The 25,621-nt window shown below is 36.3% G+C and overlaps 3 protein-coding genes across 5 annotated transcripts; 1 reads left to right on the forward strand and 2 right to left on the reverse strand.

The window, feature by feature from the left end:
* Nucleotides 1-170: 170 nt before the first annotated feature.
* LOC121318200 (transmembrane protein 243-like) lies at nucleotides 171-11,300 on the reverse strand. Its single transcript, XM_041254622.1, has 5 exons — nucleotides 11,220-11,300; nucleotides 4,288-4,557; nucleotides 3,048-3,098; nucleotides 2,120-2,224; nucleotides 171-1,015 (listed from the first exon to the last, which is right to left on the reverse strand). The coding sequence occupies exons 2-5, from the start codon at nucleotides 4,363-4,365 to the stop codon at nucleotides 893-895; spliced, it is 357 nt and encodes a 118-aa protein (XP_041110556.1). The 5' UTR covers nucleotides 4,366-4,557; nucleotides 11,220-11,300; the 3' UTR covers nucleotides 171-892.
* Nucleotides 11,301-13,362: 2,062 nt separating this feature from the next.
* LOC121317794 (meiosis expressed gene 1 protein homolog) lies at nucleotides 13,363-15,562 on the reverse strand. The gene is made up of 3 exons (XM_041253899.1): nucleotides 15,456-15,562; nucleotides 14,489-14,658; nucleotides 13,363-13,693 (listed from the first exon to the last, which is right to left on the reverse strand). Exons 2-3 carry the CDS (start codon nucleotides 14,639-14,641, stop codon nucleotides 13,565-13,567), a joined length of 282 nt encoding a protein of 93 aa, XP_041109833.1. The 5' UTR covers nucleotides 14,642-14,658; nucleotides 15,456-15,562; the 3' UTR covers nucleotides 13,363-13,564.
* A 509-nt stretch (nucleotides 15,563-16,071) lies between these two features.
* dclre1c (DNA cross-link repair 1C, PSO2 homolog (S. cerevisiae)) lies at nucleotides 16,072-25,536 on the forward strand. 3 transcript variants are annotated; one of them, XM_041254623.1, is made up of 14 exons: nucleotides 16,072-16,259; nucleotides 16,472-16,523; nucleotides 17,061-17,145; nucleotides 18,095-18,154; nucleotides 19,024-19,079; nucleotides 19,281-19,382; nucleotides 20,818-20,890; nucleotides 21,533-21,673; nucleotides 22,477-22,578; nucleotides 22,859-22,995; nucleotides 23,239-23,293; nucleotides 23,450-23,538; nucleotides 23,621-23,721; nucleotides 23,931-25,536. In XM_041254623.1, exons 1-14 carry the CDS (start codon nucleotides 16,151-16,153, stop codon nucleotides 24,947-24,949), a joined length of 2,181 nt encoding a protein of 726 aa, XP_041110557.1. In that variant the 5' UTR covers nucleotides 16,072-16,150; the 3' UTR covers nucleotides 24,950-25,536. The 3 variants fall into 3 exon arrangements, with proteins under 3 accessions (XP_041110557.1, XP_041110558.1, XP_041110559.1); XM_041254625.1 differs by lacking the exon at nucleotides 17,061-17,145 and having other exon boundaries at nucleotides 16,226-16,259; XM_041254624.1 differs by lacking the exon at nucleotides 17,061-17,145 and having other exon boundaries at nucleotides 16,175-16,523.
* The last annotated feature ends 85 nt before the right edge of the window (nucleotides 25,537-25,621 follow it).

The following is a 25,621-nucleotide window of genomic DNA, read 5'->3' on the forward strand; positions in this document are numbered from 1 at the left end:
CAATAATATTTTAATACTTTTTAGTTTTGTGAGTACTAATTTTAATTATGTGATTTTTTTCACAGCTTCATTGGTATTTTGACTCCGTAAACCAGACCTCTACTATCAATTGTTGCAATGCAATGATTCCAAAACATTTATTTCAACTAAATAAAACCAAGACTTGTAACTCATATTTTCAAAGCATATTTATCAAATTTATAATAAAAGGAATGTAAGGTTTAATTTCCAAAAATGCAAAAAAGAATGCATTCTTAAAAACATTGGCAAGTTTGGAATGTACACGTTGTGCTTTTTTTTTGTGGTTCATGCCTTCCGTTAAAGTTTGAACATATCTTCTTGTTTACATGTATATCACAAAAGAATATTTCTGATGCAAGCGGAATAGCGTTGGCGTAATATTAATGCAGAATCACAGTGCAATTAAAAATCTGAAATAATACAGTATAGCATGGTTACGACCAAAAGCAGAGGTATCTTTGCTGGTTTGCAAATATATAAAGCATGTGTATCATTTCAAAGCGAGTGTCCAAGTTTTAATTGTTTGGATCACATGCTTGCTGCTACCCAAAACCGTGTTACAGCTCTGCTACATGCTTGAAAAACAATACCTATGACAAATAAGCCCTTTTTAACAAGCAATTAAAGCATGTGTTACCACTTTTATAAATTAACCCTTTCAAATTTACTATAATTTAACGGTTATAGACACAATTTTAAAAAGGTCATCCTATTCCACATCAAATTAAATTAAATGTCCAATCATTTTTGATGTCATGAAACTATTCTTCTATATCCTTCTTTGCTTGTATAAGGTTTGTTCCTGTTGACCGCCTTCAGGTCCTTGTGTTTATTTCTTCAGTGCATTAGCTATAAGACATAGTGCTGTCAGTTATTTCCCCACATCATGGAAGTATAAATTGGCACATATACACAGCAGGACAATCGAAAATAAAATATAGTAAATTAGATTTCGGAATTTAGGTTCCAGGTCTCCTTGACGATACCAAACAATCTGTAAAGAACAGGAGAAAAAAATAAAACTATTACTGAAAAAGTTGCCAGTGAATTTCACTGTGACAGAAGGGTTTGGGCTTAGGCTGGGTTTCTACATTTATACACTTTTAACATTAAAGCTAAAGTGAGGTTGCAAATGAAACGTGCAAAGATACATTTCTATTTGAAAGAATGACACAATACCCTTGATTCAAGTCAACAAAACTGACCATCTAGGTATTAAGGTTGAGTGTGATGAATTAGTATGCTGATCTTGAAACATCTTCCTATAAAAATATCTTCTGAACACTAAACTTTATATCTGCAGCCAGTTACACATTAAACAAAGTAATCGGTTCAGGTAAGAGAACAATTTGATAAAAAATAAAGCACCCAACAGACAAGGAAAGATTTGGGTATAACAATTATGTAGTATACAACATTAAAACTAAAAAAAAAAAAAAAGATTATTCCACCAGCTCTGAACAGTGTTAGGATGTAAAGCTGATATGCACACTTCAGGGAGACTGGGAGTTCGACTAAAATCAGACTTTGAATAAGACATAATTATATTTATATTTAAAAATATATATATTTATAAAAAATATATTCTTTACAAGGTTTGGATAGCAACAGTATTTTGTATATATGGAGTTCAAACTATGGGGGTATTTAAATTAAATGCTCAACAACTGAACATATCCTATCAGTTAAATTAAAAAAATAATCTAAACTGGAGACGCAGGCCCTTAATTGAACTAAGAATTTACTTAATTAGACCTTTTTTACTTGTTTTCTTCTCTTGCAGATTTCAAGTTAGTTATAACATTTTATAAGTAACTTGACTTCTGCAACTTTTTAGGCACAGAGAACAATTAAAGGTGTAATTAAGCAAATTATTAGTTCAATTAAAGGTCTAGTTAAGCAATTGAGAGCTCAGTTGGAATGAAATGGACTGGGCTTGGGAAGCCTCGATTTATATCTTGATAGGCAGAATCTAATGCCACCTAGTTGAGTGGCAACACACCGACAGTTACGCAATTTTTAAATAGTGGACATTACAAATACCAAGTTAAATAATTAAGATACAAGATGTGTTTTATCCATACCCCCATATACTTACAAGTATAACAACTGAGATGCAACTCATAATGATACAAACAGCGAAGAAAGCATTCACAGGTTTCGGAGGTAAATTAGGGAAGACAAAAGCACTAATAATTGTTACCTGTATAAAGAAATAATAACAGGGAAAAAGATAAGAATATCATGACATCATAAAAGGTTTCTAATGAGAGTCTTGGCAACAGAATAAAGTGTTGGGGGTCAGGAGAATGTTATTTTGCAAAAAATTATATGGACCCCTCTTTTTTTTCTAAAGACTTAGTAGTCGCCAATGGTTATGAGCCTGGTTTTCTCCTCAATTTGGAATGCCCAATTATTATTTTTATCCCGGTTCCCCGCTGCAACCCCCCGGAGACTAAGGGAACAGAGGCTGAAACACCCATTCTCCGAAACGTGTTCCTGCCAATTCATAATTTTTCGCACTATGGATCCACAGCAAAGTCACCAGACCTATTGTGCCGGAGGACAACACGGATCTGAATATCCCTACTGGAGAGCCGCAGACACCCTATCAGCCACAGGCGTCACTGGTGTGCGGTGTACTGTGGATTGCCCTGCCGACCTAAGCCCTCACTACCCGGGCAGTGCTCGGCCAATTGTGCGCCGCCCCCTTGGAACCCCCAGTCACGGTCGGCAATCTCCAAGCTATAGGCTGCACCCTGCACTCCACGCAGAGCGCCTTTCCTGGATGCGCCACTCGGGAGCCCTTTGGACCCCGTCTTTGTGCAAAAACCAATAAAAAAGACTAAACATCAAATATTTCAATAACAAATGTTCCAGATTTTTTTTTTTTTTAAATTGCTGGCTATCTTAAGAGGACATGCAAATTTAAAAAAAATACATACATATATATATATATATATATATATATATATATATATATATATATATATATATATATATACACACACACACACAATACTTACTAGAACTAACAAAGAAGTGAGGCCACCAACAACTAAGTTGATTATTCGATCCTGTAACACAAATAATTAAATTAGATTTCCAACAGGTGTTTTTCTAACATAACAGAAGTCCATGCTTGATTTCATTGTGTGGGTTGCATCTCATTCAATTAAAGAGATACAACCCACACCTCAGATGTGGCGTGTGCCTTCTTGTGTGTTACTGGCCTTACAAAAGGTTTCATGGTGTATGGATATGGAACAGTGATTGAAATGAGAACTGAACAACTAGTCTTTTAATGATATGGGATTGGAACGTTAACAGTCAAGAAGGATGCACCTAAAGGCTTAAAATCAAATGTCTTTACAGCAAGTTCAATTTTCAAGTTTTATAATAAAGAAACCAACTGTCCTCCTGTAGACTGTCAAAACAAAAAAAATACAGCCACTAATTTACTGGCTTACCTTCACACCAACCTGGAACATTTCCATCTCAAATTATAAAAGGTACTGCAAGTAATGTTTCACACTAGATTTTTGAACTTTATTTCCAATCAGTTTCTTATCCTTGACACTTTTCTGAAACGCTGGAGTGGTCTCTGCTTCATGCTGGTTTGCAGGTCTCAGAGTCCCACCAGATAACTGTGTTAAACTTTTTTATATTAAGTAGTTAATGTGTCATTCTCCTGTTTTAGTAATGTATGCAGGTTGATGCTGAATGATTTAACTGGAAAGATACTCTCTCCAGCCTGCAACAAAAGCATGGGGAATTTCTACAGACCAGCATAGGAGTGGACTGCTCTGTGATGGAAAAATATATGGTACTGAAATAGTAAAACTGACTTTACTCTGAACTAAAATTTACAAACTTTACTGGGTGTAGACTTTACATAGTGTTACTATATTTATCAACATTACATTTTATATACAGATATATTCTTTCTCAGCTTGTAACAGTTTATTCATGTAAAGAAGAATTCAATTGAAATAATTTTCCATTACACATACTGTAGCTACTTATTTAAGACAACAATGGAATCAGCCTGCAATTATAACTTCTATTGTTATTACAATTTGCCAACAGATATCTGGCTTGTCTTTGCTTTAGTTTAACTAAAAATTTGTTTAGTTTTGTGCGCTGAGAATAAAAGGGTGTGGTATTTCATTTTTACATGGTTCTTGAATTCTGCATCTAGAATAACTCGCACAAATGCTGTTCCACTCTTAATAAGCTAAGCTAAACTAAAAAAGTAAAGCATACCCTAGCAGAGGTTTCTCCAAATAAAGGTCTACTGTCCAATCCACTGGTTCCATATGTTCTGGTTGTAAAATCCTCCATTGTAAGTCTATTGTTGTGTAAGCCTTGTATAAGAGGCTCTCACAACAAACACAATCCTATGTGTGGATGCCTAGAGCACATATTTGATGCAAACTTTCGTTCAAGTAAACAGCATTTCCCTGCAAGAAAGCTTAAATCTTCCGTCAGCAACTTGAAGCTCTTCCGCACATTTTTCTTGCAGACAGATGTTTTCTGTGGATAAATAAATGTTGTGTTAAACTTTTAATCTGAAAGGAGGAATGATTCATTGTTTACATATGCTCCAATGTGTATTTAAGGCATTTAACAACTATTCTTACAAGATTAAAAACAAAAGCATTGATCATTCCAGGTACAGAGTGTCACATGAGGGGGGAAGCTACTGTATGATGAGAATATGAGAATACGTTAATACAGTACATCCTTGCTATAACGCCCTTCATTATAATGAACATTTGGATATAACGAACCTGGCCCCTGGACCCCAAATAAAAAAATTTAAAAAAGATAATATAAACACACACAGTCAACATATTGTCTGTACATGTGGGATGCCAACTCTGCAGTGAAGTCAACTCTTTTGTCTTAATAAAAAGCACTGGCTATGTAACTATGCCTCCGAAGCAAAAATCAATTTATGTTGCAAAGCTGAAAACTATATTGATCGCTTGAAAGAAGCAGTAACACAGGCATATCTCTGTCATGAATGTAGGTTGTCAAAAAGCAACCTGGTTTTGGCTTGTTCAGCAACCATGTGGCAAAGCAAAATTGATTAAAGAAAAAAAAAACACAACAAAAAATCCTTGAGAATCTGATGAACTTTTCATGTCAGGCTGATTTGGAATAAATGCTCAGTTTGGGATTCTTGCATGTTGGATTAAGATGTGGTGCACTTTGAAACGATTCATGTCAGACTGATTTTGAATAAAAGTTCAGTTTCAATTCGGGATTTGTGCTTTCTCTTTGTACGGTGTTTTAATTCTTCAATAAAGGATAAAGCAAAGGCAGAATACTCCATACATGAGCCGAACAGGTACATGTAATTCTACTTTTATTCACTCTCATCTCATTAATTTACTCCAACAGTGTATCGTTCATTTTGATTGTCCTTTTGCTGTAATGAACCCCTCATAACAAACAAAAGGCTTGGACCCCAACAGGTTTGTTATAGTGAGAGTGTAGTGTATTAAATGGAAACATGTTGGTTTCTTGATCTGTTAAATTAAGCAGGGCATCCATCTCACTGTAAACTAAAAATGGCCACATACTGTATAATAATTCAGCAGGGAAACAATCAGCCACTTAACAGCTTCTCTGTCAGAATGATCCGGAACCATGTGAGCAACTGAACCGCAGCACAGAAAACATAGTACCAGATCCCTCAGTTCACATTGGTTAAAAGGAAATACTAAGACTACAGTGGAAGAAAAATCAATACACTTCAGCAACGTTGTAAATTGAATTGTCAACAACAATACAGAAAAAAACTCCTTCTATAGTGTAAAGACCTATTTGTAAAGTATGTGCCATTTAAATTTTTAATCAAATGATTGTAGTCATAGACACCACGGCTGGGTTGCACAGCCTTCACTACGTGCTTAGTAGTTATTAGTTAGTTGATAACTAGGCACTGTCCTATTTTTGGTTGCATCACACATAAGGCAGAATTTAACTAGTTTGTTACTAAGAGTGGAGACTCCAAGCTGACCACATGCTCCCTTTACAGTAACCAATCAGCACTGAGGATGTTGGAGTGCGGATGTTTCTGATCAAAACAACTCTAACATAATAAACTTGAACGAACAATCGACTAGTCATTGTGCCTAGCTTTAAACTGTTATTATTAGTAGTATACTATAGGCGACCGATTACAGGTACCAGTAATACGCATATATAAATTTAGTTGGGAATATTTTATATTAAGATTAATTTATTCAAATTATTCAAATTAAATCAGTGTATTTTGAGTCGGGATACCGGCAATGCAGAGCTGTTCACACAGATAACACTGTAATGAAGAGCTTACCTCTCCACTCAGTGTTGTATCTTATTTTATTATTAATGTTGAATAAAATTCTTTCATATACTGCATATATTTTCCAAATGTATTCCATTTTCAATGGAAACTGTTTAAAATACTGCCTAATCTAAGGCTTATGAATATACCAGTAGCTACATTACAATATATAGAAGTGTTTATTATAACAAGTTGTTAATTTCAGTAAATGGAATTGCATCCACATTACACCTATTATATGAAGCTTATAGTAATACCGGTCTGAGTCTGTGCTGTTTCTTACAGAAATTGTGTATGTGGTACGTGTTGAGAAATGGGACCATTAACCACTTTTAACAGATAACCTGAGTCTCTGAGTAACGTCCCTTTAAATCAACATATTTCAAATTCATCGCAGAGATTTGAATGCTTCAGAATAAAGCTGTCATATTTGGATCTGGGCCACTTTATAACACAATTCATGATTAATGAATTATTTATTTAAAATTAAGTAAATAGTAGCTTGTGGCAAAATCCACTTTTAGAATTAGACTCTGAGATATAATAATGTTTAATATAACTATTGTAGCGATCCATGCAATTATGTTTTGTACTTGTTTCTAATTTGTTTGCGTACTGTAATCCCCGCTGTATTGTGTTCCCATTCTGCTCTATTTCCCACTTTTGCTTGTATAACCCTTTCTCTGTGTCGATGTGTAAATGAAACCTGCGCGTATGGTGCTGTCTGTGTCTCCCCTGTAATTGGCTGTCTGTCTATGACCATATGTCCTGGTGTGCAGCTGAGGACCAATGGGATATGTTTAAAGCTCTGGCACCCGGTTTAGCATAAAGGGGTGGAGCTATATTATAAAAGGGCGCTACGCCACCAATTACGTGTTGCTGTCCTGATTTGATTGTATTCCAGAAAGCAGTGAAGCAGTCAGAGCAGTGGTCTCTAAGTGGGTGCTAGAGATCAGTGTCACGAAATAAATGATTTGGAACTGATTTCAGCATTTTGTCTCCCTCCCTCCCTGCCTGCCTGTGCAGAACGCTACACTAGCGTCAGAGCGGGATCAAGAATGGATTACCCCAGCATCAAGCAGGAGTGGCTAGCAGATGGAGAGACGAGAGGCAAGATGAAGCAACTGTCCTGGTATATCCAGAAACGCGAGGTGGAGCTCGCCCAGCTGGAAGAACAACTCAAGAGCCGTGCTAGGAGGCAGCAGTCACCGGAGGCAGAGTGAAGTGGCCTGGCTGGGTCCCGGAGAGCACACACACAAGAACGGCAGTCACCGGCAGCATGGCCCATGGAGCCCGGTTGGGTCCCGCAGAACGTTGTGCCGGAGGCCTGCAATCATACAAGAATGCTGACCTATTGTCGGGATGGCAAAGGATTAGGGTTAACCCTAACTCTAACCCAACTGAAGGATGGCGGGCCGCAAAGCTACCCACCTTTGATGGCACCTCAAGCTGGAGGTCTTCCAAAGCTAACCAGGCTGGGGAAGCTGTGCAAGTGGAGCAGAGAGGATAAGGCACAACAGCTGACAGCAGCACCGAGAGGGGAAGCCCAGATGGTGCTGCTGAACCTGGCCGAGAAAGAGATGGGCAACTACCACATCCTGGTGGCCACCCTCCAACGCTCGTTTCGCAACACATGGGAACCAGAGCTGCTGCAGGCCAGGTTCCGAAGGCGTGCACAGACAGTAGGGCAGTTCCTGGCCCGATTGGCCACAGACCTGGAGAGGGAAGCCCGGTGGGCGTACGCAGACATTGCCACTTGAGAGCAAGAAAAGGAAGCCCCGTTCCAGTTCGTTGAAGCCATGGGACCGGGTGAGCTCCACAAGTACCTGTGCCTTGCTAAGCCCCGGTCGCTACAGACTGCTCTGCAACTTGCCCATTAATGAGAAGACATGACCCAGGAAGAGAGAGGTGGTCGATCACAACCTTCCGCCCAACGGGCTGAATAAAAGGAAGGTGGCATCGCCTCATTGGCAGAGGCCCTGCGGGAGATCGTGGTCGTTCAATAGGCCATGGTAGAACAGTCCGGACTGCCACCACCACCCGGCCCTCGGCTGTGTTGGGGAATGCAGGCAGCCCTCACATCCGCGCCTACTGCCCACCGGTGGGAAATGGAAGAGGGCCGAAGTAGAAGGGGAAGCTTCAGCCTGCGTCTCCAACCCCAAACAAACCACCAGAACACCAGTCATCATGGGGAGAACCAGTATCGGGGCACATCTCCATCTGAACTGCAGGGTGGAGGGCATGCCCTGCATCACGCTGATAGACACTGGTCAGCCACTGTCTCCCTGGTCAGACCCGACATCCTTCAGCAGGCTGGCCAGACCAAGTAGCAACCATGACTGCCAACCGCGACCGGTCCCAGCATCAACCCCCAGACCCCATCAACCGTCAGCCCTTTCAAGGGCTCCTGCAACAGACGTAGGCAGAGCGAGAGAGCGGCAACCGGTCCCAGCATCAACCCCCAGACCCCAGAGAGCGTCAGCTCTTTTGAGAGCTCCCATGAATGGCACACACATAGGGCAGGAAGCCGCCTCAGTGAGGCCATGGATGGGGTGTACCAGCGCAGCAAGGAGGGACTCCGGGAACGAGACAGTGATCAACTTCACGCCTTAATGCAAGAGTTTGAGCACTTGTTTGCGGAGGACGGACAGGAATGGTCAAACATCAAATCGATACTGGACAATCTCCACCCTGTCGGCTGTCCCTATTCAGATGCAAGGTGGCTGCAGAGATCATCTGGAAAATGCAAGAAGCCGAGGTGCACCCATGGTACTAGTGAACAAGAAAGATGGAAGCTTGCAGTTCTGTGTCGACTACCGCCGATTAAACAAGGTCACCAGGAAGGACTCCTACCCATTCTGGACCACATTGTTGGGTCCTCCTGGTACAGCTCCCTAGACCTATGGAGCAGCTATTGACAAGTGGAGCTCACCCCTGATGCCGAACCAAGGACTGCATTCTCCACCGGACAGGGCCTCTGGCAATTCAACATCATGCCGTTCGGACTGTACAACGCCTTGGCCACGTTCAAGTGGCTGATAGAGAAGGTGCTGGATGGCATCCCCCGACAGGCACGTGTGGTGTACCTGGATGACCTGCTGGTACATGGACCGGCCTTCTCAGAGGCCCTGCTCCATCTGCGAAAGGAGCTGCAGAGAATCCAGTCCGCCGGGCTGCGACTGCACCCAGACAAGTGCCAACTGTTCAGACGCAAGACCACCTTCCTTGGCCACCAGGTCAGAGAAGAGGGCATCGCTACTGACCTGGGGAAAATCTCCGCCATGCTATTGACATTATGGGCCCTTTCCCCACCTGACAGTGGGAACCGGTTCGTTTTAGCAGCCGTAGACTACTTCACTGAGTGGCCAGAAGCCTACGCGCTGCCAAACCAGGAGGCACAGATGGTGGCAGATGCGCTCACACACACAGGCACACACACACACACCACATATTAATACCCACTTCCTCTCAGGAGATCCTCAAAAACACCTGCAATGTAAGATGAAGTTATGTACACAGTCGAAAGAAAAGTAATAAAATCTGCATTGGTGTTTAAACCGTACACCATGAAAAACTGTCCAAATGTTTTATTTCATCAATGACTTGAAGCTGTTAAAAAGGAATACAGCATATATTTAACTACATTAAGGTTTACATAATTTAAAGAATATCTAAATACAACAATCCAGTTACCAATGTGTGTATGTACGACAAGAAAACTACATTTATTTAACTTTAAACTTTATTTTAAATACAGTTATATGTTATGTTAACAAGGACCTAACCTTGTCTTGAGTACAACAAGAGGTCAAGTGGTAACACCAGCGTATGCTGTCCTGGCGAGATTTTTAACCCTCATCAGGCTATTTAGTCAATTTCTATTCACAGTAAGTAAATCCTGCAAAGATATTAGTCGCGAAATAATTTAAAATGTTGCTATTCTTTCTTACGTTATTATATCCACACACAAAGTTTACAAGCCTTATCTTTGAGGCTTGACGTTAAATTACTGGTCGGAATACCACACGACTGTCCATTAATAATATTACGCCAAATAATTTCTTACAATAATACAAGTTCTTCGAGTACGACTAGCCGCTTACGTTCCAATTCCCTGGTTCCTGTAGTGTATAATTAAGGCATAAAATATCGTTGTTGACCTTCACAAATACATTCCTATTAGTTATCTTTGTTTCAACTTTGTTTGTCATATCAACTAATAAAAGAAAAAGCAAAACTTTTTTCTTTTTTTTTTTTTTTTTTTTAATGTGAAGAGAAAAAAAAAGTGTTCCGTAATGAGTGACATACTCAGTTAATCCAACCAACCAGCCACCTGTGATTGAGAGGGGATTAATTACAGCGTTATTATTTTGGGTAGATAACATTGTCAATACTAAAGCTAGTAAAACATCCAAGATATATGCCATGTACAGAATTTCACATTATAATATATATATCTATTATATATATATATATCTATATAATATAGATATATATAATATATATTATATTTAATAAAGAATTAGTTGATTTGTTTAGATTATGACAGTGCCTATACTGATGTTTACAAATAACAAAATAATATGGCCTTCGAAACCCACGATTTAAAAATTACTTTAAGGCAGAATAGTACCAAATACAGCATACAAACATTTAAAATGATTCAACTCTGGCATATCAGTGGTTTCATTTTCACCATCCCCACCAGTGTGTAAACAATGTGATTGTGTGAACCTGACAGACACAGATTTACATTCTAAACTTGTAGGTTTATTCGCAAATTGACAATATAATATAGCGATAACAGAGCATATAAATATATAAAAATATATTTGATATACAACAAAAGTCAACCTACCGGAAAACAAAAGCAAATTATGTTTCTAATCCACAACTGCTGCAACCGCACAACTCAGCAGTAAATGAGGTCAGCTGGGAGATTAAAGGGAAGTGCGTTTAAAGAACACTCCGGTGGTGGTAAAGTTTATTTTTGTCGAAATAAAAGACGTAAAGAAAACGAATGGAGGACATACTTTTTTTAGCTAGGATTTGTATCATTTAGCGACGTCAAACAATTCAGTGTACGAAAGAATAATACCGTTTGGCCGAAACGTCGATCTGTTTTTAACTGATCTGTTTCATTAATAAATAATGGAATTTGATCTACCTTCTATGGTGTTGCCCCTCTATTTTCATCAATCTTGAACAATGTTGGGATATTTGGGAGACTCATGTCGGAGGTAGCACCCAAAAATGGAAATAAAGAGAATTCCTGCATAGAAAATAGTCAACGTGCGATGTTTTTTTTTTTTTTTTCTTTTTTTTGCACTTTATATGCCGAGTTTGACTGGTAATTCATAAATAGTCATATCGAATACCTTATATAGAACAGTGTTGTATTTAGTTGAGGGGGTAATGTAGTTACGGTTTAAATAAATAATCCTTATATCCTTTTTTTGCGAGCAGTAGGATCTATTTTGTAGTATGATCTGCTCCACTATAACAACCATTCCTTCATGTTTGCTCTGTTTATTGCAATATGCTTTCAATTCATAAAGCATGTTCATGTTCATAATATAATTCAAAAACTTGTTTTTGTCTTCATACATTCTTTTGATTTCTAAAAAAAAATCGCTTTTCCCTTTCTTTTCATTTGTTACAAAACTTGAAGCAAGCTAGTTCTCATCGGGCTCAAAGAGCAGTCAGTTCAGAGCTGTCTTGCATTTCCCCATTGTACAACGATCATACCACTTTGAGATTATGTATTATTAGTGGATCTCACAAGCAAGGGTCTGCAATATCTGTAACAGAAGTGTTGAAGGACCCTTTAAAAGTTTACCATAGTAAAAGCAAGGCAATGTGTAACAGATCATAGTGAAAACACATTAGAACTGTAAAGTGCAGGAAGGTAAAGCATATTAAAAAATAAAAAAGCATGGCAAAATAAGGTAAATGTATAGTATAACCATGGGAAAACTGCTAAGTTACTGTCTAAATGTACTGTGGTAAATGCTGTTATAAAGGGAGGTGTAATGTGGGCTGGTAAATGAAAATGCCCTGCCAGTTTACTGCATTGAGCTGTTGTAATTGTTAACAAAGTTATCGACAAGATGCACATGTGCAGCATAGGCCTACAAGGTACTTATGCTTGTAGATGACCTTTTCACACCAGTGGCTACATATACCCTAAATTATACAGTGACCGCATCATTTGAATACATAATTAGGTTAGAGCAGCAGCCTCGTGTCATGCTTGTATGAAAAAGTACACACTGTACATATCTGCTGGTCTTGGTTTGGGGTCTGTAATTAGCCTTCAGTTGCCAATGCAACCACAACAAAATTTACAGAGGATACAAATAAGTAAAATACACTTAGCACTATGTGAACTTGTAGTGAAAAGTATATTCTTAATCTAAACTACAATCTGTGGGAAAAAGTATGTTGAAATCACAATGAACAATTTAAAGAATAAAGTACTGCATCTGCTTGGCAAAGTGGCTTGATTTGGAACACTGATTCTCCCAGTTATTCTGTCATAAATGAATTCAGTAAGGATTTACTAAGATCGATATTATATATTATATATATATATTAATATATATATCCTATATTTAGCCCATATATATTATCTCTATATATTATATATATATATATTATAATATATATATATATATATATAAATTGCTATATATATAGATGTGTGTATATTATATACTATATATATATATATATATTGGGACAAATATATTTGATATACATCCACTCGTGATTGATTGCATTAATTTTTTATTATTCGACGTTATGTAAAAAAAGTAACTCATTGAATTTTAAAATAATAAGCTGCAATACATTATTTTTAAAGTGAGTAACTGTCTGAAAACTATTCAGCTTTTTCTCATTTCCCTAAATGTATGACTCTCACAAAGAAAGTGTTTCATTTGATAATGTTTACTAACGCAAAATAATGTACTTTGATATTTATTTTAACAGTGCTTTTTTATTATTATTATTACTTGGGTGTAAATGGATTTCTGTGTTTCTAGCACTTCCATGTTTCTAAAAGGCAGCTTTGTTTCCAAAAGTTTTGTACAAATAATACTTCCAAAAAAAAAAAAAAAAAACATTCTAAAATTAGATTTAATTTTCCCAAATTGTACATTGTACCTTTAAATATATTTTAAAAAAGGTCAATATTTGTATTTAATAAGCATACATTTTCACTTTATTGACTTCTTTATCTTCACATTCTCTTTTTCTGTTGTAGTAGTAGAAAGTGTTGTCTCGCCGTTGGAGTTTCTTCACAAATCCTGTTTCTGGCCAACGATCAACCTGAGAAGAAAGATTAAATAATACTGTTTACCTAATCTCAAAACATGAATTGAAAAAAAAGTGTTGTATAATGTCTGCAAAAATACAGCACAGATAACAATATTATAAATGTTTTTCTATTATCTTTATGATGAGAGAATAGTGTAGCTGGAGACACTTATTTAAGATATTTAATGTGTGTGTTGTTGGCATTCGGCTGCAATCTGCCTGATGCCACCTGCAACAGTGAACAGAATGACTAGCGTGCTACCAGCTTGCAGCTGGCTGTGACAAATGCTAGGCTGCAGAGATCTACCAGAATGTGCATGACTAAAATGCTACCAGTGAGTAGGTGGGTCCAGGCAAGTTATAAGTGGAATGAGGAAGTCTGATCAATCCTAGGTAGAATTTTCCAGGCTTGCAGACAGGTAAAGACAGATGTAGAAATAAATGATGATAAATTATGATTGGATCAACAGAACCCAGGTCCACTCAACAGAATTACAAACACCATAAAAAAGGTGCTTATGCTACTTATACCTGCTCTTTGATAAATTAACTGTGCTTTTCCTCCCAAAATGACAATTATCCGAATATAGAAAAAGTCCAAATAACTAAAGTAACCTTTTAACTTCCCTGCATGTACTTATAATATCTATATTATCAGTTTCTTACAGCTAAATATGTCACAATAAAAAAAAAACAAATAAAAAAAAAACTGATGGAGCAAAAAGTGAAATTGTTGTTGTCTATTTAAATCATGAGTATCACTTTTATTCAAATATACTAAATTATTATGTATTTATTTGTTTTTACCAAATCCACTTGTTTCACTTGTTTGTATTCTAATTCATCTCTGTAGCCAGCCTGTTGAAATCTGTAGAGATTTTCCACCTCATCAGTCCACTGTTTTGCACGGCTTACAGATTTTGGTTTTGAACCAGCATCACCTTGGGCATCAAAAGACATTTTTTTTCTAAAAGATACTAACAAAAAAAATGAAAAAAAAAGTTGTTAAAAAGATTTTGGCTTAGTTGACGGTTTTTCTAACGGTTATATATATATATCACATATATCAACAATTTTATATATATATTCTATATATTCATATATACAATATATATATATAGTATATATATAATATAGATATCTCCTATCTATACTATAAATATTAAAAAAAGAACATATATATATATATTTTTTTTTTTTTTTTTTCTTGAAAAGTATTAGACAATCTTACACCAAACATGTTACACAGTTTACCAGCTGTGTCTGTTTGAGTGTTATGTCGAATCCGTAAATTTTCTTTTTTTTATCGATTTTGTTAGATTCTGGGGGACTAAACACATACCGGTGCGACTGACTACTCTGTACACGTAATATCACGTAACTACCGTCAAACCTTTTGTCAATCTAAGCGAGTGGGACTGTGACGGAACGACTGACCAGTGAAGCCAACTTTGACAGTGAACTAATTTTGGTGAAATACAGAAAATTGTTGTTGGCTGGAAAAAATGTCTGAAGTTGTCAAGTTCATGCACGATGTTACTCATTTTATTGTTATTTATTTATTTATTTATATTTAATTATTTGTTCTTGCACTTGAGATCAGGGGCTGATAAGTAAAAAGAGAATATGGTTATCTATTTTTCAGCGAAATAATTTCCAACAGGTAGTTGCTGCATTGTAATATTTCCAGTAATTGTATTAAAAACAAAAAGTTACAAATAGAATTAAAATGTATGACTACTTTTAATAAAAACAAGAACACGATGGCACTTACATTCTTACTTTGTTTTCAGTTCAGTTTGAAGAAACACACCAAATTATTTTTGCCCGAACAGAAAGCTTTTTACGGTTATTATGACGCCGTTGTACAATGGTCTCCTAGCAACTGTTGATGCAACAACATTAAAATCAGTGGTTAGTTAAGCACATTCCCTGTGTTTAAATACATATCTGTCTTTTTTTTGTGGCCAACAAAAATATGTCCCGAGTTAACGTCCTACAGCCGTTTCTATCGTTTTACACCAATTTGGACTACCTAACAAACTGTCCTAAAAATATCAGACAATATATTTTACTATAAATAATTAAATACACTAGCTACCAAAACATGTATTCATTTAGTACATAATTTACTGAAGTTTAGCAAATATGTAATAATAATAATAATATAATATAATAATAATAATAATAATAATAATAATAATAATTAGTGACTGCCAAAACTGAAATACAGATTTAGGAACGTAATACCATAAAAAAAAGTAAACGAATGAACATTAAATAATATGGATGATAAAACCTCCGTCCACTAGAGGCCTCTACGCTTTCTCACTGATCCTAGTTGTGTAATACTTTCTGTTCTTCCTCGTCTTTCTTGTATGTTTTAGGAGGAAACATTTGAAGTGCTTTCTCGAAGCAGCACACAGGGATGATCGAACACAAACAGTCTGTGGATTTGTAAAATTAAACATGAGTTCATTTGAGGGTCGTATGAAAGAATATCCAACCGTGTCATTAGATCGATTTGACAAAGATAATATAAATGCCAGAGCTTATTTTTTGTCTCACTGTCATAAAGGTAGGATTTTAACAGTATCATAGCTAGTGCGCGAGAGTAACTGCTGTTCCAGATGTCGTTCTTCTGTTGAGCTTCGTTTTAGAAAATACTTTTACAAAAGCAACATTGAAAACTTTTATTAGTTTCATTAAACTCGTTGCTATTAAAGCACAAAACATTACACGTAGTCTCACATTTTTTTTTTTTTTTTTTTTACACTTTATTTCCTGCAGATCATATGAAAGGACTGAAAGCTCCAGCTCTGAAAAGGAGGCTGGAATGCAGGTAAGCTGTCGCGTCACTAAGTGCTGTATGAATTGTTACAAAGCGCTCCAATATCCCTTGTCGCCGATTATCACAATTGCTGTTTCTTTAAATACCCAACTGTACATTAGGGTATATCACTGCATATCGCTTCGCCTCTGAAAAAGTACACGGTTTTTGTTTACATTGTTCACAATACTTTCGCAAGTTTCATGTCCGGCATTTTACTGGATCCATACTATCAACATATTGTTTTTTTTGTTTTTTTTTAAGGGGTACGGGTTTTCGTAGAATGCAACTGAAATATTGGCAAAATTACTCTTTCTAAAAGTAGAGACTGAAAATAAACCCTCGGACAGATCCGCTAAAAATAAAAAAAAAGTTTAGGATCCATCGTTATGTATATTTACAATCTCGTGACATTCATTGATACCCAGCGAGAGTTATGATCAGGGGATCTGTCATACATGTTAATCAGTTAAATACTGGGAAGCTAGTGTTCATGAGAATGGGACATATTTGGTCTTCTCTCTATTGATGATAAATGTTTTTTTGTAGTTTGACGGTGCGCCTATACTGTTCACCAGTAACCAAGGAGCTTCTACTGATCAGTCCTAGGTACAACTTTTGGGAAACTCATATTGTAAGCGTATTTTGTGATTATTTATTTATTTATTTATTTATGTAGTTATTTATTTATTTTAATGAAATAAATGTATATCCCGAGATTGCATGTTATACAATTCTTTAAAACACTGCAAAATTGTACCAGATATTTAGTGGTTTTGTACTTTCTCTATTACATTTTTTTAATGTTCTTAAAATATTGAACTTGTATTATCTTTGAGTGTGTTCAGGTATAGACAACAATCTAGTTATTTTTTTTTTTTTTTTGCTTGAACCAGCAAACCCTGCTTTCAACCTGGGTTTAGTCTCTTGACCTACCAGTTTCCAACCAGTAAACTAACAGTTCTAACCAGAATAGCCCAGTGATGTTCAGTGCAGGTATTTCCATCAGTATATATATATATATATATATACACACACACACACACATACACACACACACACACATGAACAGTTATAATAATTTTTAGATTATTATTATTATTATTATATTATTATTATTATTATTATTATTATTATTGTACCTGGTGAAGGATAATGTTCCTGTAAACTGCAGTGTTTTACAGTCTTATTACACGTGCTGGTAGTGTGAGGCCCGTGTACAATTAGTGTTGATGGTAAAACTGCTAACAGTCAAAACACTGTCAATACCAAAACAAACAGTAATGGCCTGCAGATTTAAAGTTGTGAAAGAGCAGAATAACGCAAGTGCTGTTAGGAACTAACTCATGCTCTCTGTAGGATGTTAGGCAGTGTAGAGGCTCTTGAGTAACAAGGAAATCATCCAACTCCACCCCCTAAAAAAGCCAAGTACATTTTCCACAGGTTTCTAATGACGGTGATAAATTTGGATTTGTATGCCACCAGAAACCCTTGATAGAATTACACCCTTATTATGCACATCTGGGTGTATATTGTTGTTGTTGTTGTTGTTGTTATTATTGTTATTATTATTATTGTTACAGGTTGCCATTGAAGTGGAAACACCAACACAGATTTCATTAATAGATGAGGCATCAGGCGAGGTAATTATTCATTTTCTTTATATTTTGAGTGTCTTCGTTCAAAATGTGGATGTATATGCGCTAATCGTGTCCATCGGTGTGTTGTTTCTCACATGGTAAAACCCTAATGTTTTCAGATATATGCTTCATACCAGTTACTCAACTGTATTGTAACCCTTTTGTGTCTAAAGCTGCTCTGATGAACTGCCAAAGCCTCATAGAAACCATTAGAGGTACTGACTTTATATCTTCAGGTTATAAACACTACATTCTAAATGTGTGCTTGATCATGACCTCTGATGAGGCTTCCATGTTGAGGTCATGTGTGTTTTGGGGTTTGGGCTGCATGGTACACAGCTGTAGTATATGATTTACTCCGTAAAGTTCCATGAGCGTCTAGTGTTGTGCAGTAAATTGGTCATTTATACAATTCACAGAACTGTGATAATCAAAAAGAATTGGGTTTGCCACAGTCTGACATTGATAACTTCGGCAAATAAAGTAATGTTGCATTTTACAAACATGCTTTTCAATGGTACATTTTGTAACCACTGGCCATATCAATGATACGGATCACAGTTTGAGATAAATGTGTGTTTATAGTTGCTACACAGGAGAAAGCAGTGTAGTGTAGCAGTTAGTGGTTTTTAATAAAAACAACTGTTCCGTGTTTTAAATCTGGTTATATGAGTTCTAGAGATTACATGCTTTATGTCCATTTACTTCATGTTTACAATGTTTGATCAGAGATGCAATTTCCTTACATTACAGTGTGCCCCGGTCAGAAGCTTTGTTTTGTTCTTGATTAGTAATAAAAAATAACAATCAATCGCTGATAGAGGGCATTCTGTTGTAGTTTTTTCACCTTGTTTAGCTTCCTTGTTTTACAGAAAGAAGATGTTGTGGTAACACTTCTTCCAGCTGGTCATTGCCCAGGGTCAGTCATGTAAGTATAGAGGCATAATAAAGGCGATTATATAAACTACTTGCTCTCAGACAGGGTCTGTACAGATCTTTTTCACATATCGATTTTACTTCATGCTTACAAATAATTAAATCTTATATTCCATTCCCTTATGTCCCCAGGGATGCTTTTCTTTTGTTATACAGAATTGTCTGATGTGGTTTTGCCTGTCGTCTGCTGTAGGTTTCTGTTTGAAGGTAACAATGGGACAGTTCTCTATACAGGAGATTTCAGAATGGCTAAGGGGGAAGCTGCTCGTATGGAACTTTTACACTCTGGGGACAGGTACTTTTTGCACATGTTTTTAAAATCTCACCATTTTTGTAAATGCGAGTCTCCATACTGTGCTTAGAGGCAAGAAAATGTGCATTTTAGCTGTTAGTGAACCATGTCAGCAGCGGACCATATCTAAATGTTGAGCGTTTTAATTTTATAGGGGATGCTTACCTTCATTTTGCATAATATTCCTTTAGACATATATGCAGTTCTAGCATTTAAATGATTTAAAGCATGTTTACTTATAAATACCTTTCTCCAAAAGCATGTCTTACTCTGGCGTAGTCACATGCAAATTAACCCCTTAGCGAGCAAGTGGCCGTGCTCATAATAACTTGGGTACCACAAAGATTATTGACAGACAGATCAGCTAAACCTCATATCAGTCACGTAAGTGTCTTTTGCAGCACCTGTGCTTCTATAATATATGTATATTATGCTAATGTATTAACTTATTTATTTGGGATGTGTGAATAATTAATTTGGTGAGACCTGCCGGAGATGCTCGAATACATGGTAACTTTTATCATCTTGCCTGTGCAGTACTATAAGATGATTATTTTATTTGACTTTGTACTGTACTAGTGCACATGCAACAAGTATGCCTATTCATAAACAAATAATATCATTGTCTTACAAAAATATAGGGGCTATAACTAATCATTTGTATTTGTAAGCTATTGGTTGTTTTACACCATGCTACAGTGTAGTACAAAGTTGGATAAATGTAGTAAGTTACAGCGCATGTTGGCTGTTTCCAGTCTCTGGGAGTGTGTTGATGCAAGGTGTAGGGAATTACTACAGTTGCAGTTTTCATTAATATTAGTGCGTTTTATAGATTTCTTTTTTGAAAGAATCCTAGATTCTATCAGATTATAAAAAATGTTGCTTTTTTTTTGCCAAGGGGCGTGGTTACAGTCACATTAGTGAGATTTAGTTGATCTGTCAATCTTATCTCTAAGGTACCTGAGTCTTGTGGATGCCCAGCTGATTGCTAAGTGTCAGTTTGCATGTGACTGCCACGGCTCTGCCTGCAATTAGCAACTCATTACGTCAGAGTAATAAACATCGCACTGCCATGCTTTTGGAGGGAGCTTTTTAATTGTGTTTTACTTTTTTTCAGAGGAGATACTTTAATTCATTTTAGTGCTAAAATTGCATATACAAGCCTAAAGAAATGGGGAAATTACACAAAAAGAATGGTAAGCTGTTTTGTTCAGCTTCCGTGCCTGTAAACACTCACTTTAAGCCTTACTCCAGAGAGGTAATAGGAAAAGGAATCCACTGTATAATCATGTGGCAGTTAGTACAGTTAACTCATTATCCCAAAGCCACCAGGTAATTGTAGTTTAAATTACAATGCAATATGTAATAATGTATAGTTTGTCATGGGAATGTGTATTGTTATAGCTTAATTGTTTTGTTTTATTTTTTTCATCCACAGAGTAAAAGACATAAAGAGTGTTTATCTTGACACAACTTTTTTTGACCCCAGATTCTATCAGATACCAAGCAGGGTGAGTAAACACAAATATGGAATTTAGAAAGAGCTAGAAACACTGTGGGATGGACCAGTTTCTTAAAATGTACTGTATTGTTAGTAAAACATATTAAAACCTGTTTTTTAATAACACAAACAGTCTCATGTACTGTACATGATTTAATGTACAGTATGACCTTTGGGCCAAATTCACTGAGCTCTAATTCATATTAAAATATATGTATATTTTTTAGATAACATATATGTTGATATTTATACTGTGTTCATCAACAGCAGTGTATGAAAGTTTAATAAATATCCATAACGTTTTGGCTGAAAGTTACAAATGAATTTCAAAGTTGCTGTTTGCACAGCTCTGGAGCTCCCAGAAACTACAATATCCCCAATCCATATATGCAACCTTCAACTAAGTACATACAGCTAACAACATAGTTCCAGTAAATTGTATCTAATACGTATTAGCACCACTTTGTAGATCTCACATTTTCTTATATGAAAGAGGCACACATTGTTAAACGTGGATTTGTAGAAAGTAGTTACAGGAACATCATCACACACTATTTTTTTAATTCAGCAGTACTGTTGGTTACTTCACTGCCTCACAGACGGTAACTCTTGAAAGAACTCTGTTTCTCTTGTTAATGCTGTTTCTTTGCAGGAGGAGTGTTTAAATGGAATAAGGGAGCTGGTTAGAAGCTGGATAACCCTCAGCCCATATCATGTGGTGTGGTTAAACTGCAAGGCTGCCTATGGCTATGAATACCTTTTCACCAACCTCAGCGATGAGTTTGGATTACAGGTCAGGTGTTTCAGTTAAACTAAAAAAGTGATTCCAGGTGGTCTTGTTTATATATGAGACAACCTGGTCTCTGATTCATTTTACGACATAATATTCCTCACGGCTCATGCAAAACAAAACTAGCTTTGTATACAGGTGGATTCTTGCAGCTAAGACTCAAACATAATACAACGCACCAGGCATGTCAACAAAACAAATTGAAAAAACACTGCAAAGTGAAGTGAAGTTACACAATGTGCAACAGTATGACTTGTATTGAGGCTATTGTCTTCACTGTCAGTGAAAGCAGTTTTTATGTTTAAACGTCATACAACTTAATTATAATTGTATTATAATTCTGCCTGATAAAAGCTACAGTAATACAATGTTTAGAATCTTGCTCAACTAAAGGCAGTAGTTAGTTTCTTTTAATTTAGTGTGAACTGATTACTTAATTTATATTAGCAGAGACAAGCGACTGCAGCAGTATAGCCAACTGATTTTTGTTGTTTTCAAAACGTTTTGGGCAAGTGAGGAAATCTTTATATATATATATATATATATATATATATATATATATATATACACACACACACACACACACACACACACACACACACACACACACACACACACACACACACACACACAACTTTACAGGTGATAATTAACAACAACGGAAGCTTATTTATGAGATGTTTTAAACTGTAGACATAAATAAAAATAAAAAAATGTAATGGTTTTGGTGTACAAATTTGTGCCAAGGGTACTGCGTTCAGTTTCACAAAAGCTTTAAAAAATTTGTTTTTTTCATTTTATTTTAGGTCCATGTCAAGAATTTAGACATGTTCAAAAAGATGCCTGAAATCCTCTATCATGTGACCACTGACAGGACGACTCAGATACATGCATGCAGACATCCAAAGGTAACATGCCTCCTGATATTTAATTATTAATAAACTTTACATTGTAAACTTACAATATAAACAACCAACCCCAGATTAAAACTACCTGGGTTGTTGTATTAGTATTTTGAATTTGTGTGTTATAGTAAATTATATGCTAGTGCAATATTTTTGCATTGGCTTATCAATGGATGGGGATGGGGATAGGGATGGTTAGCAAGCTAGTTGTAAAGTTTCCCTGTGTAGACCACCGTGTCCGGAGTACTGTGTAATAAGGTTGTAAACTTTCCTTTTATTGAAGGATGACGAGTTCTTCAGAGGAAATAGGTTGCCATGTGGTATGTTTGCTAAAGATGGGACTCCACTGCGTGTTATCAGCATTAAACCCTCCACCATGTGGTTTGGGGAGAGAAGAAAGAAAACCAACGTCATAGTGAGGTAAGACTGAATAAGGTCAACTTTTTGTTTTTCAATCGGAAAAGCCATTAAGTGGATTAGTTTCAGAATTCCTGTGTCCATGCTACTGTTCTGTTGGCTAAGTGGATCTCATTTCTAATTTTTGTAAAGCATGAAACTTGATCCCTACTTTAATGTGATCAATGCAAAAGGTGTTTTTGTGTTAAAAAAAAAAAAAAAAGAAGTTTTTTTTTATTTTTTTTATTTTTTTATTCCTCCCTCCAGACAAGGAGCAAGTTCTTACCGAGCTTGTTTCTCCTTTCATTCGTCCTACACTGAGGTGCGTGCATTTATTTCTATAATGTTCAAACAAATCAGAAACAAAAGGTTTTATAGTACTAATCCAAATAACTCAATGTTTTTTGGAGATGTTTAGTAAATTGAGCCCATAATTGCTTTCTGAAACATTGTTGTAATATTTTTTTTCTCTTCATAGATAAAGGATTTCCTTACTCATATCTGCCCTGTTGAGATATACCCTAGTGTAATCCCAATTGGCAGAACAATAGAGGATGTCAAAGAAATGCAAGTATAGTCCCAAAAATATACGTTGGCTATGCATTTTTCTTTTTTCTTCATTATTAAAATTGTAGCTTGTTTTCTTCAGCTTACGGCCACTGTGCAGAGCAAATTCTGGAACTGGGGAGGTCATTTATAAACCACTGGGGGCTCTGAAACGAGCAAAAATGAAATTTGTATCCCCAATAGGTAAGAATCAAAGAAAAAAGGAGCACCTGGCATCAGATCTCTAGGGCATTTATTCAGAAATAATGTTTGCATCTTTTAGACTTCAGTCACACACCAAATAACCTGTAAATTTAATTTCTGAGATGAGCATACATTATCTCATTTTATTTCTTTGGACTGTGTAATTACTTAAGTCTTAGTAAAAGCTTTGAATGATTGTTGTTTAATAGAATCGGACAGTGAAGACCTTTTTGATGACGTGCATATTTCTCCTTGGAGACGCAAGTTGCCTATGAAACAACCCAAACCTGTGCAGCCTAAAATGGAGAACCCATCTGGAATTCCTGCAAGAGCTCAGGCCAGCTGCTGTGGGGACATTACTGAGATGGAAACCAACTCCTCTACCCTGAAGGGAGATTTCATGGACTGTGAAGAATCCAATGATGATGATGACGATGATGAGGACGAGGAAGAAACATCTGTAAGCACTATGGAGAATGATGCAAAGAATTATGCCAAGTCCTGTACAAAATCTACTGACTTCCAACAGAAATTACTAAACTCTTTAAAAGAAGAAACCAGTGAAGACCAGGAAAGCAAAGAACCTGTTACAGATTTAATTGCTATCAAACCAGAAGTGCCGAAATGGGATGCTTTTTTTAAACCGGAACCAGTGTTGACGGATGAAGGCTCTGAACTTGAGGACAGTCAGGAACATTCAAGGAACATTACTCAATCCCAGTCGCCCAGTCTGTTCAGTGATTCAGATGATGGGGACTCCACCCATATCTCCTCCCAGTCAACCCACCTCTCGGAACAAGGCAGTGAAGGCTGGGGCAGCCAGCAAGACACGGTGTTGGTATCTTCTCAAGAACGGAAAGCTGAACAGTTAAAATACTTTAATAAGGAGTTGCAAACGTTGGGACATATAGCATCCAGTGGAGATCAAAAACTTGGCAATTGCAACTTCTTCAAAGCTAATGAGAGGCTCTTCAATAGTGATGATAACCAGTCCTTCCCCTTGCACAATTTAACAGATAAATTAGGAGAGACCAAGTCTGAAACATATAAAGATAAAACCATGGTTTCTCTTCTGGAAGTAAAATCAGAATCGCAGACATCCTCTGATTTTGAAATTCCCTCTACTCCTGATTCTGAGATACCTCAGGCAGAACAGTTAAATGACTTGTACAAAAAGCTGGCAGCAGGAGAGCCAGTAGTGGCTAAGAATAGTAAATACACAACCTAAGACTATTTTAAGTACAAAACCAAACCAGAAAAACAAGGTTCACTTTTATTTAGTAGTTAGGTGACAAATGATTGCTGCTGTTGCATTGTCACTTAATTCTATTCAAAAACCTCAAGTGAAATAGTTAAATAAATTGACCAATAAAGCTTCATATGGATTCCTCTGCTTAATGTACATAATTACCTCAATTTTTAAAATGCATTTTTAATTTATTATACTCCAACCCTGGATATTCTTGAAAACTGTTGCAATAAATACATGTTCCGTGCTGCTCTTGGCCAGATGAGTCTGAACACAAATTATATCTCAATTACATTACAAATGGTTATATCATGGCATATAAATTAACATTGTGTGTTAAGTTCTGTGTGTACTGTATGATGTTTTGTATTTTTATTCAACTTTGTCTGAAGGCTTTGAGTTATATTAAAGTGATTTGTTAACCTAAACTTGACCTTTACTTTGTAACTGATTTAAAGTACTTTCATTCCATAATTTGATGGTTTGATTTATTTTTTTGCTAAGATAATATTGACTGATGGCTTATTAAACAGGCTTTAAAAATGGGCATGCATTAATAAACTCAATTTCAGTTGTGTCTTCAATTTTGAATGTTTAATCTCTAAACCCAACAGAAAATTGTACAAAACTAAAGTATTAAATATTACAGCT

Source organism: Polyodon spathula, chromosome 7 (assembly GCF_017654505.1).
Source record: "Polyodon spathula isolate WHYD16114869_AA chromosome 7, ASM1765450v1, whole genome shotgun sequence".
NCBI lineage: Eukaryota > Metazoa > Chordata > Actinopteri > Acipenseriformes > Polyodontidae > Polyodon > Polyodon spathula.

Coding starts and splice junctions, on each gene's coding strand:
- LOC121317794 (XM_041253899.1), bottom strand. CDS start 14,641: ATGTCTTTTGATGCCCAAGGTGATGCTGGTTCAAAACCAAAATCTGTA. Junction 13,694..14,488: donor AAGTGAAACAAGTGGATTTG/GTAAAAACAAAT, acceptor CTTTCTTCTCAG/GTTGATCGTTGGCCAGAAAC.
- dclre1c (XM_041254623.1), top strand. CDS start 16,151: ATGAGTTCATTTGAGGGTCGTATGAAAGAATATCCAACCGTGTCATTA. Junction 16,524..17,060: donor AAAAGGAGGCTGGAATGCAG/GTAAGCTGTCGC, acceptor GTTTTTTTGTAG/TTTGACGGTGCGCCTATACT. Junction 19,080..19,280: donor CATTGCCCAGGGTCAGTCAT/GTAAGTATAGAG, acceptor CGTCTGCTGTAG/GTTTCTGTTTGAAGGTAACA.
- LOC121318200 (XM_041254622.1), bottom strand. CDS start 4,365: ATGGAGGATTTTACAACCAGAACATATGGAACCAGTGGATTGGACAGT. Junction 3,099..4,287: donor TTGGAGAAACCTCTGCTAGG/GTATGCTTTACT, acceptor TTTGTGTTACAG/GATCGAATAATCAACTTAGT. Junction 1,016..2,119: donor GCATCTCAGTTGTTATACTT/GTAAGTATATGG, acceptor TGTTCTTTACAG/ATTGTTTGGTATCGTCAAGG.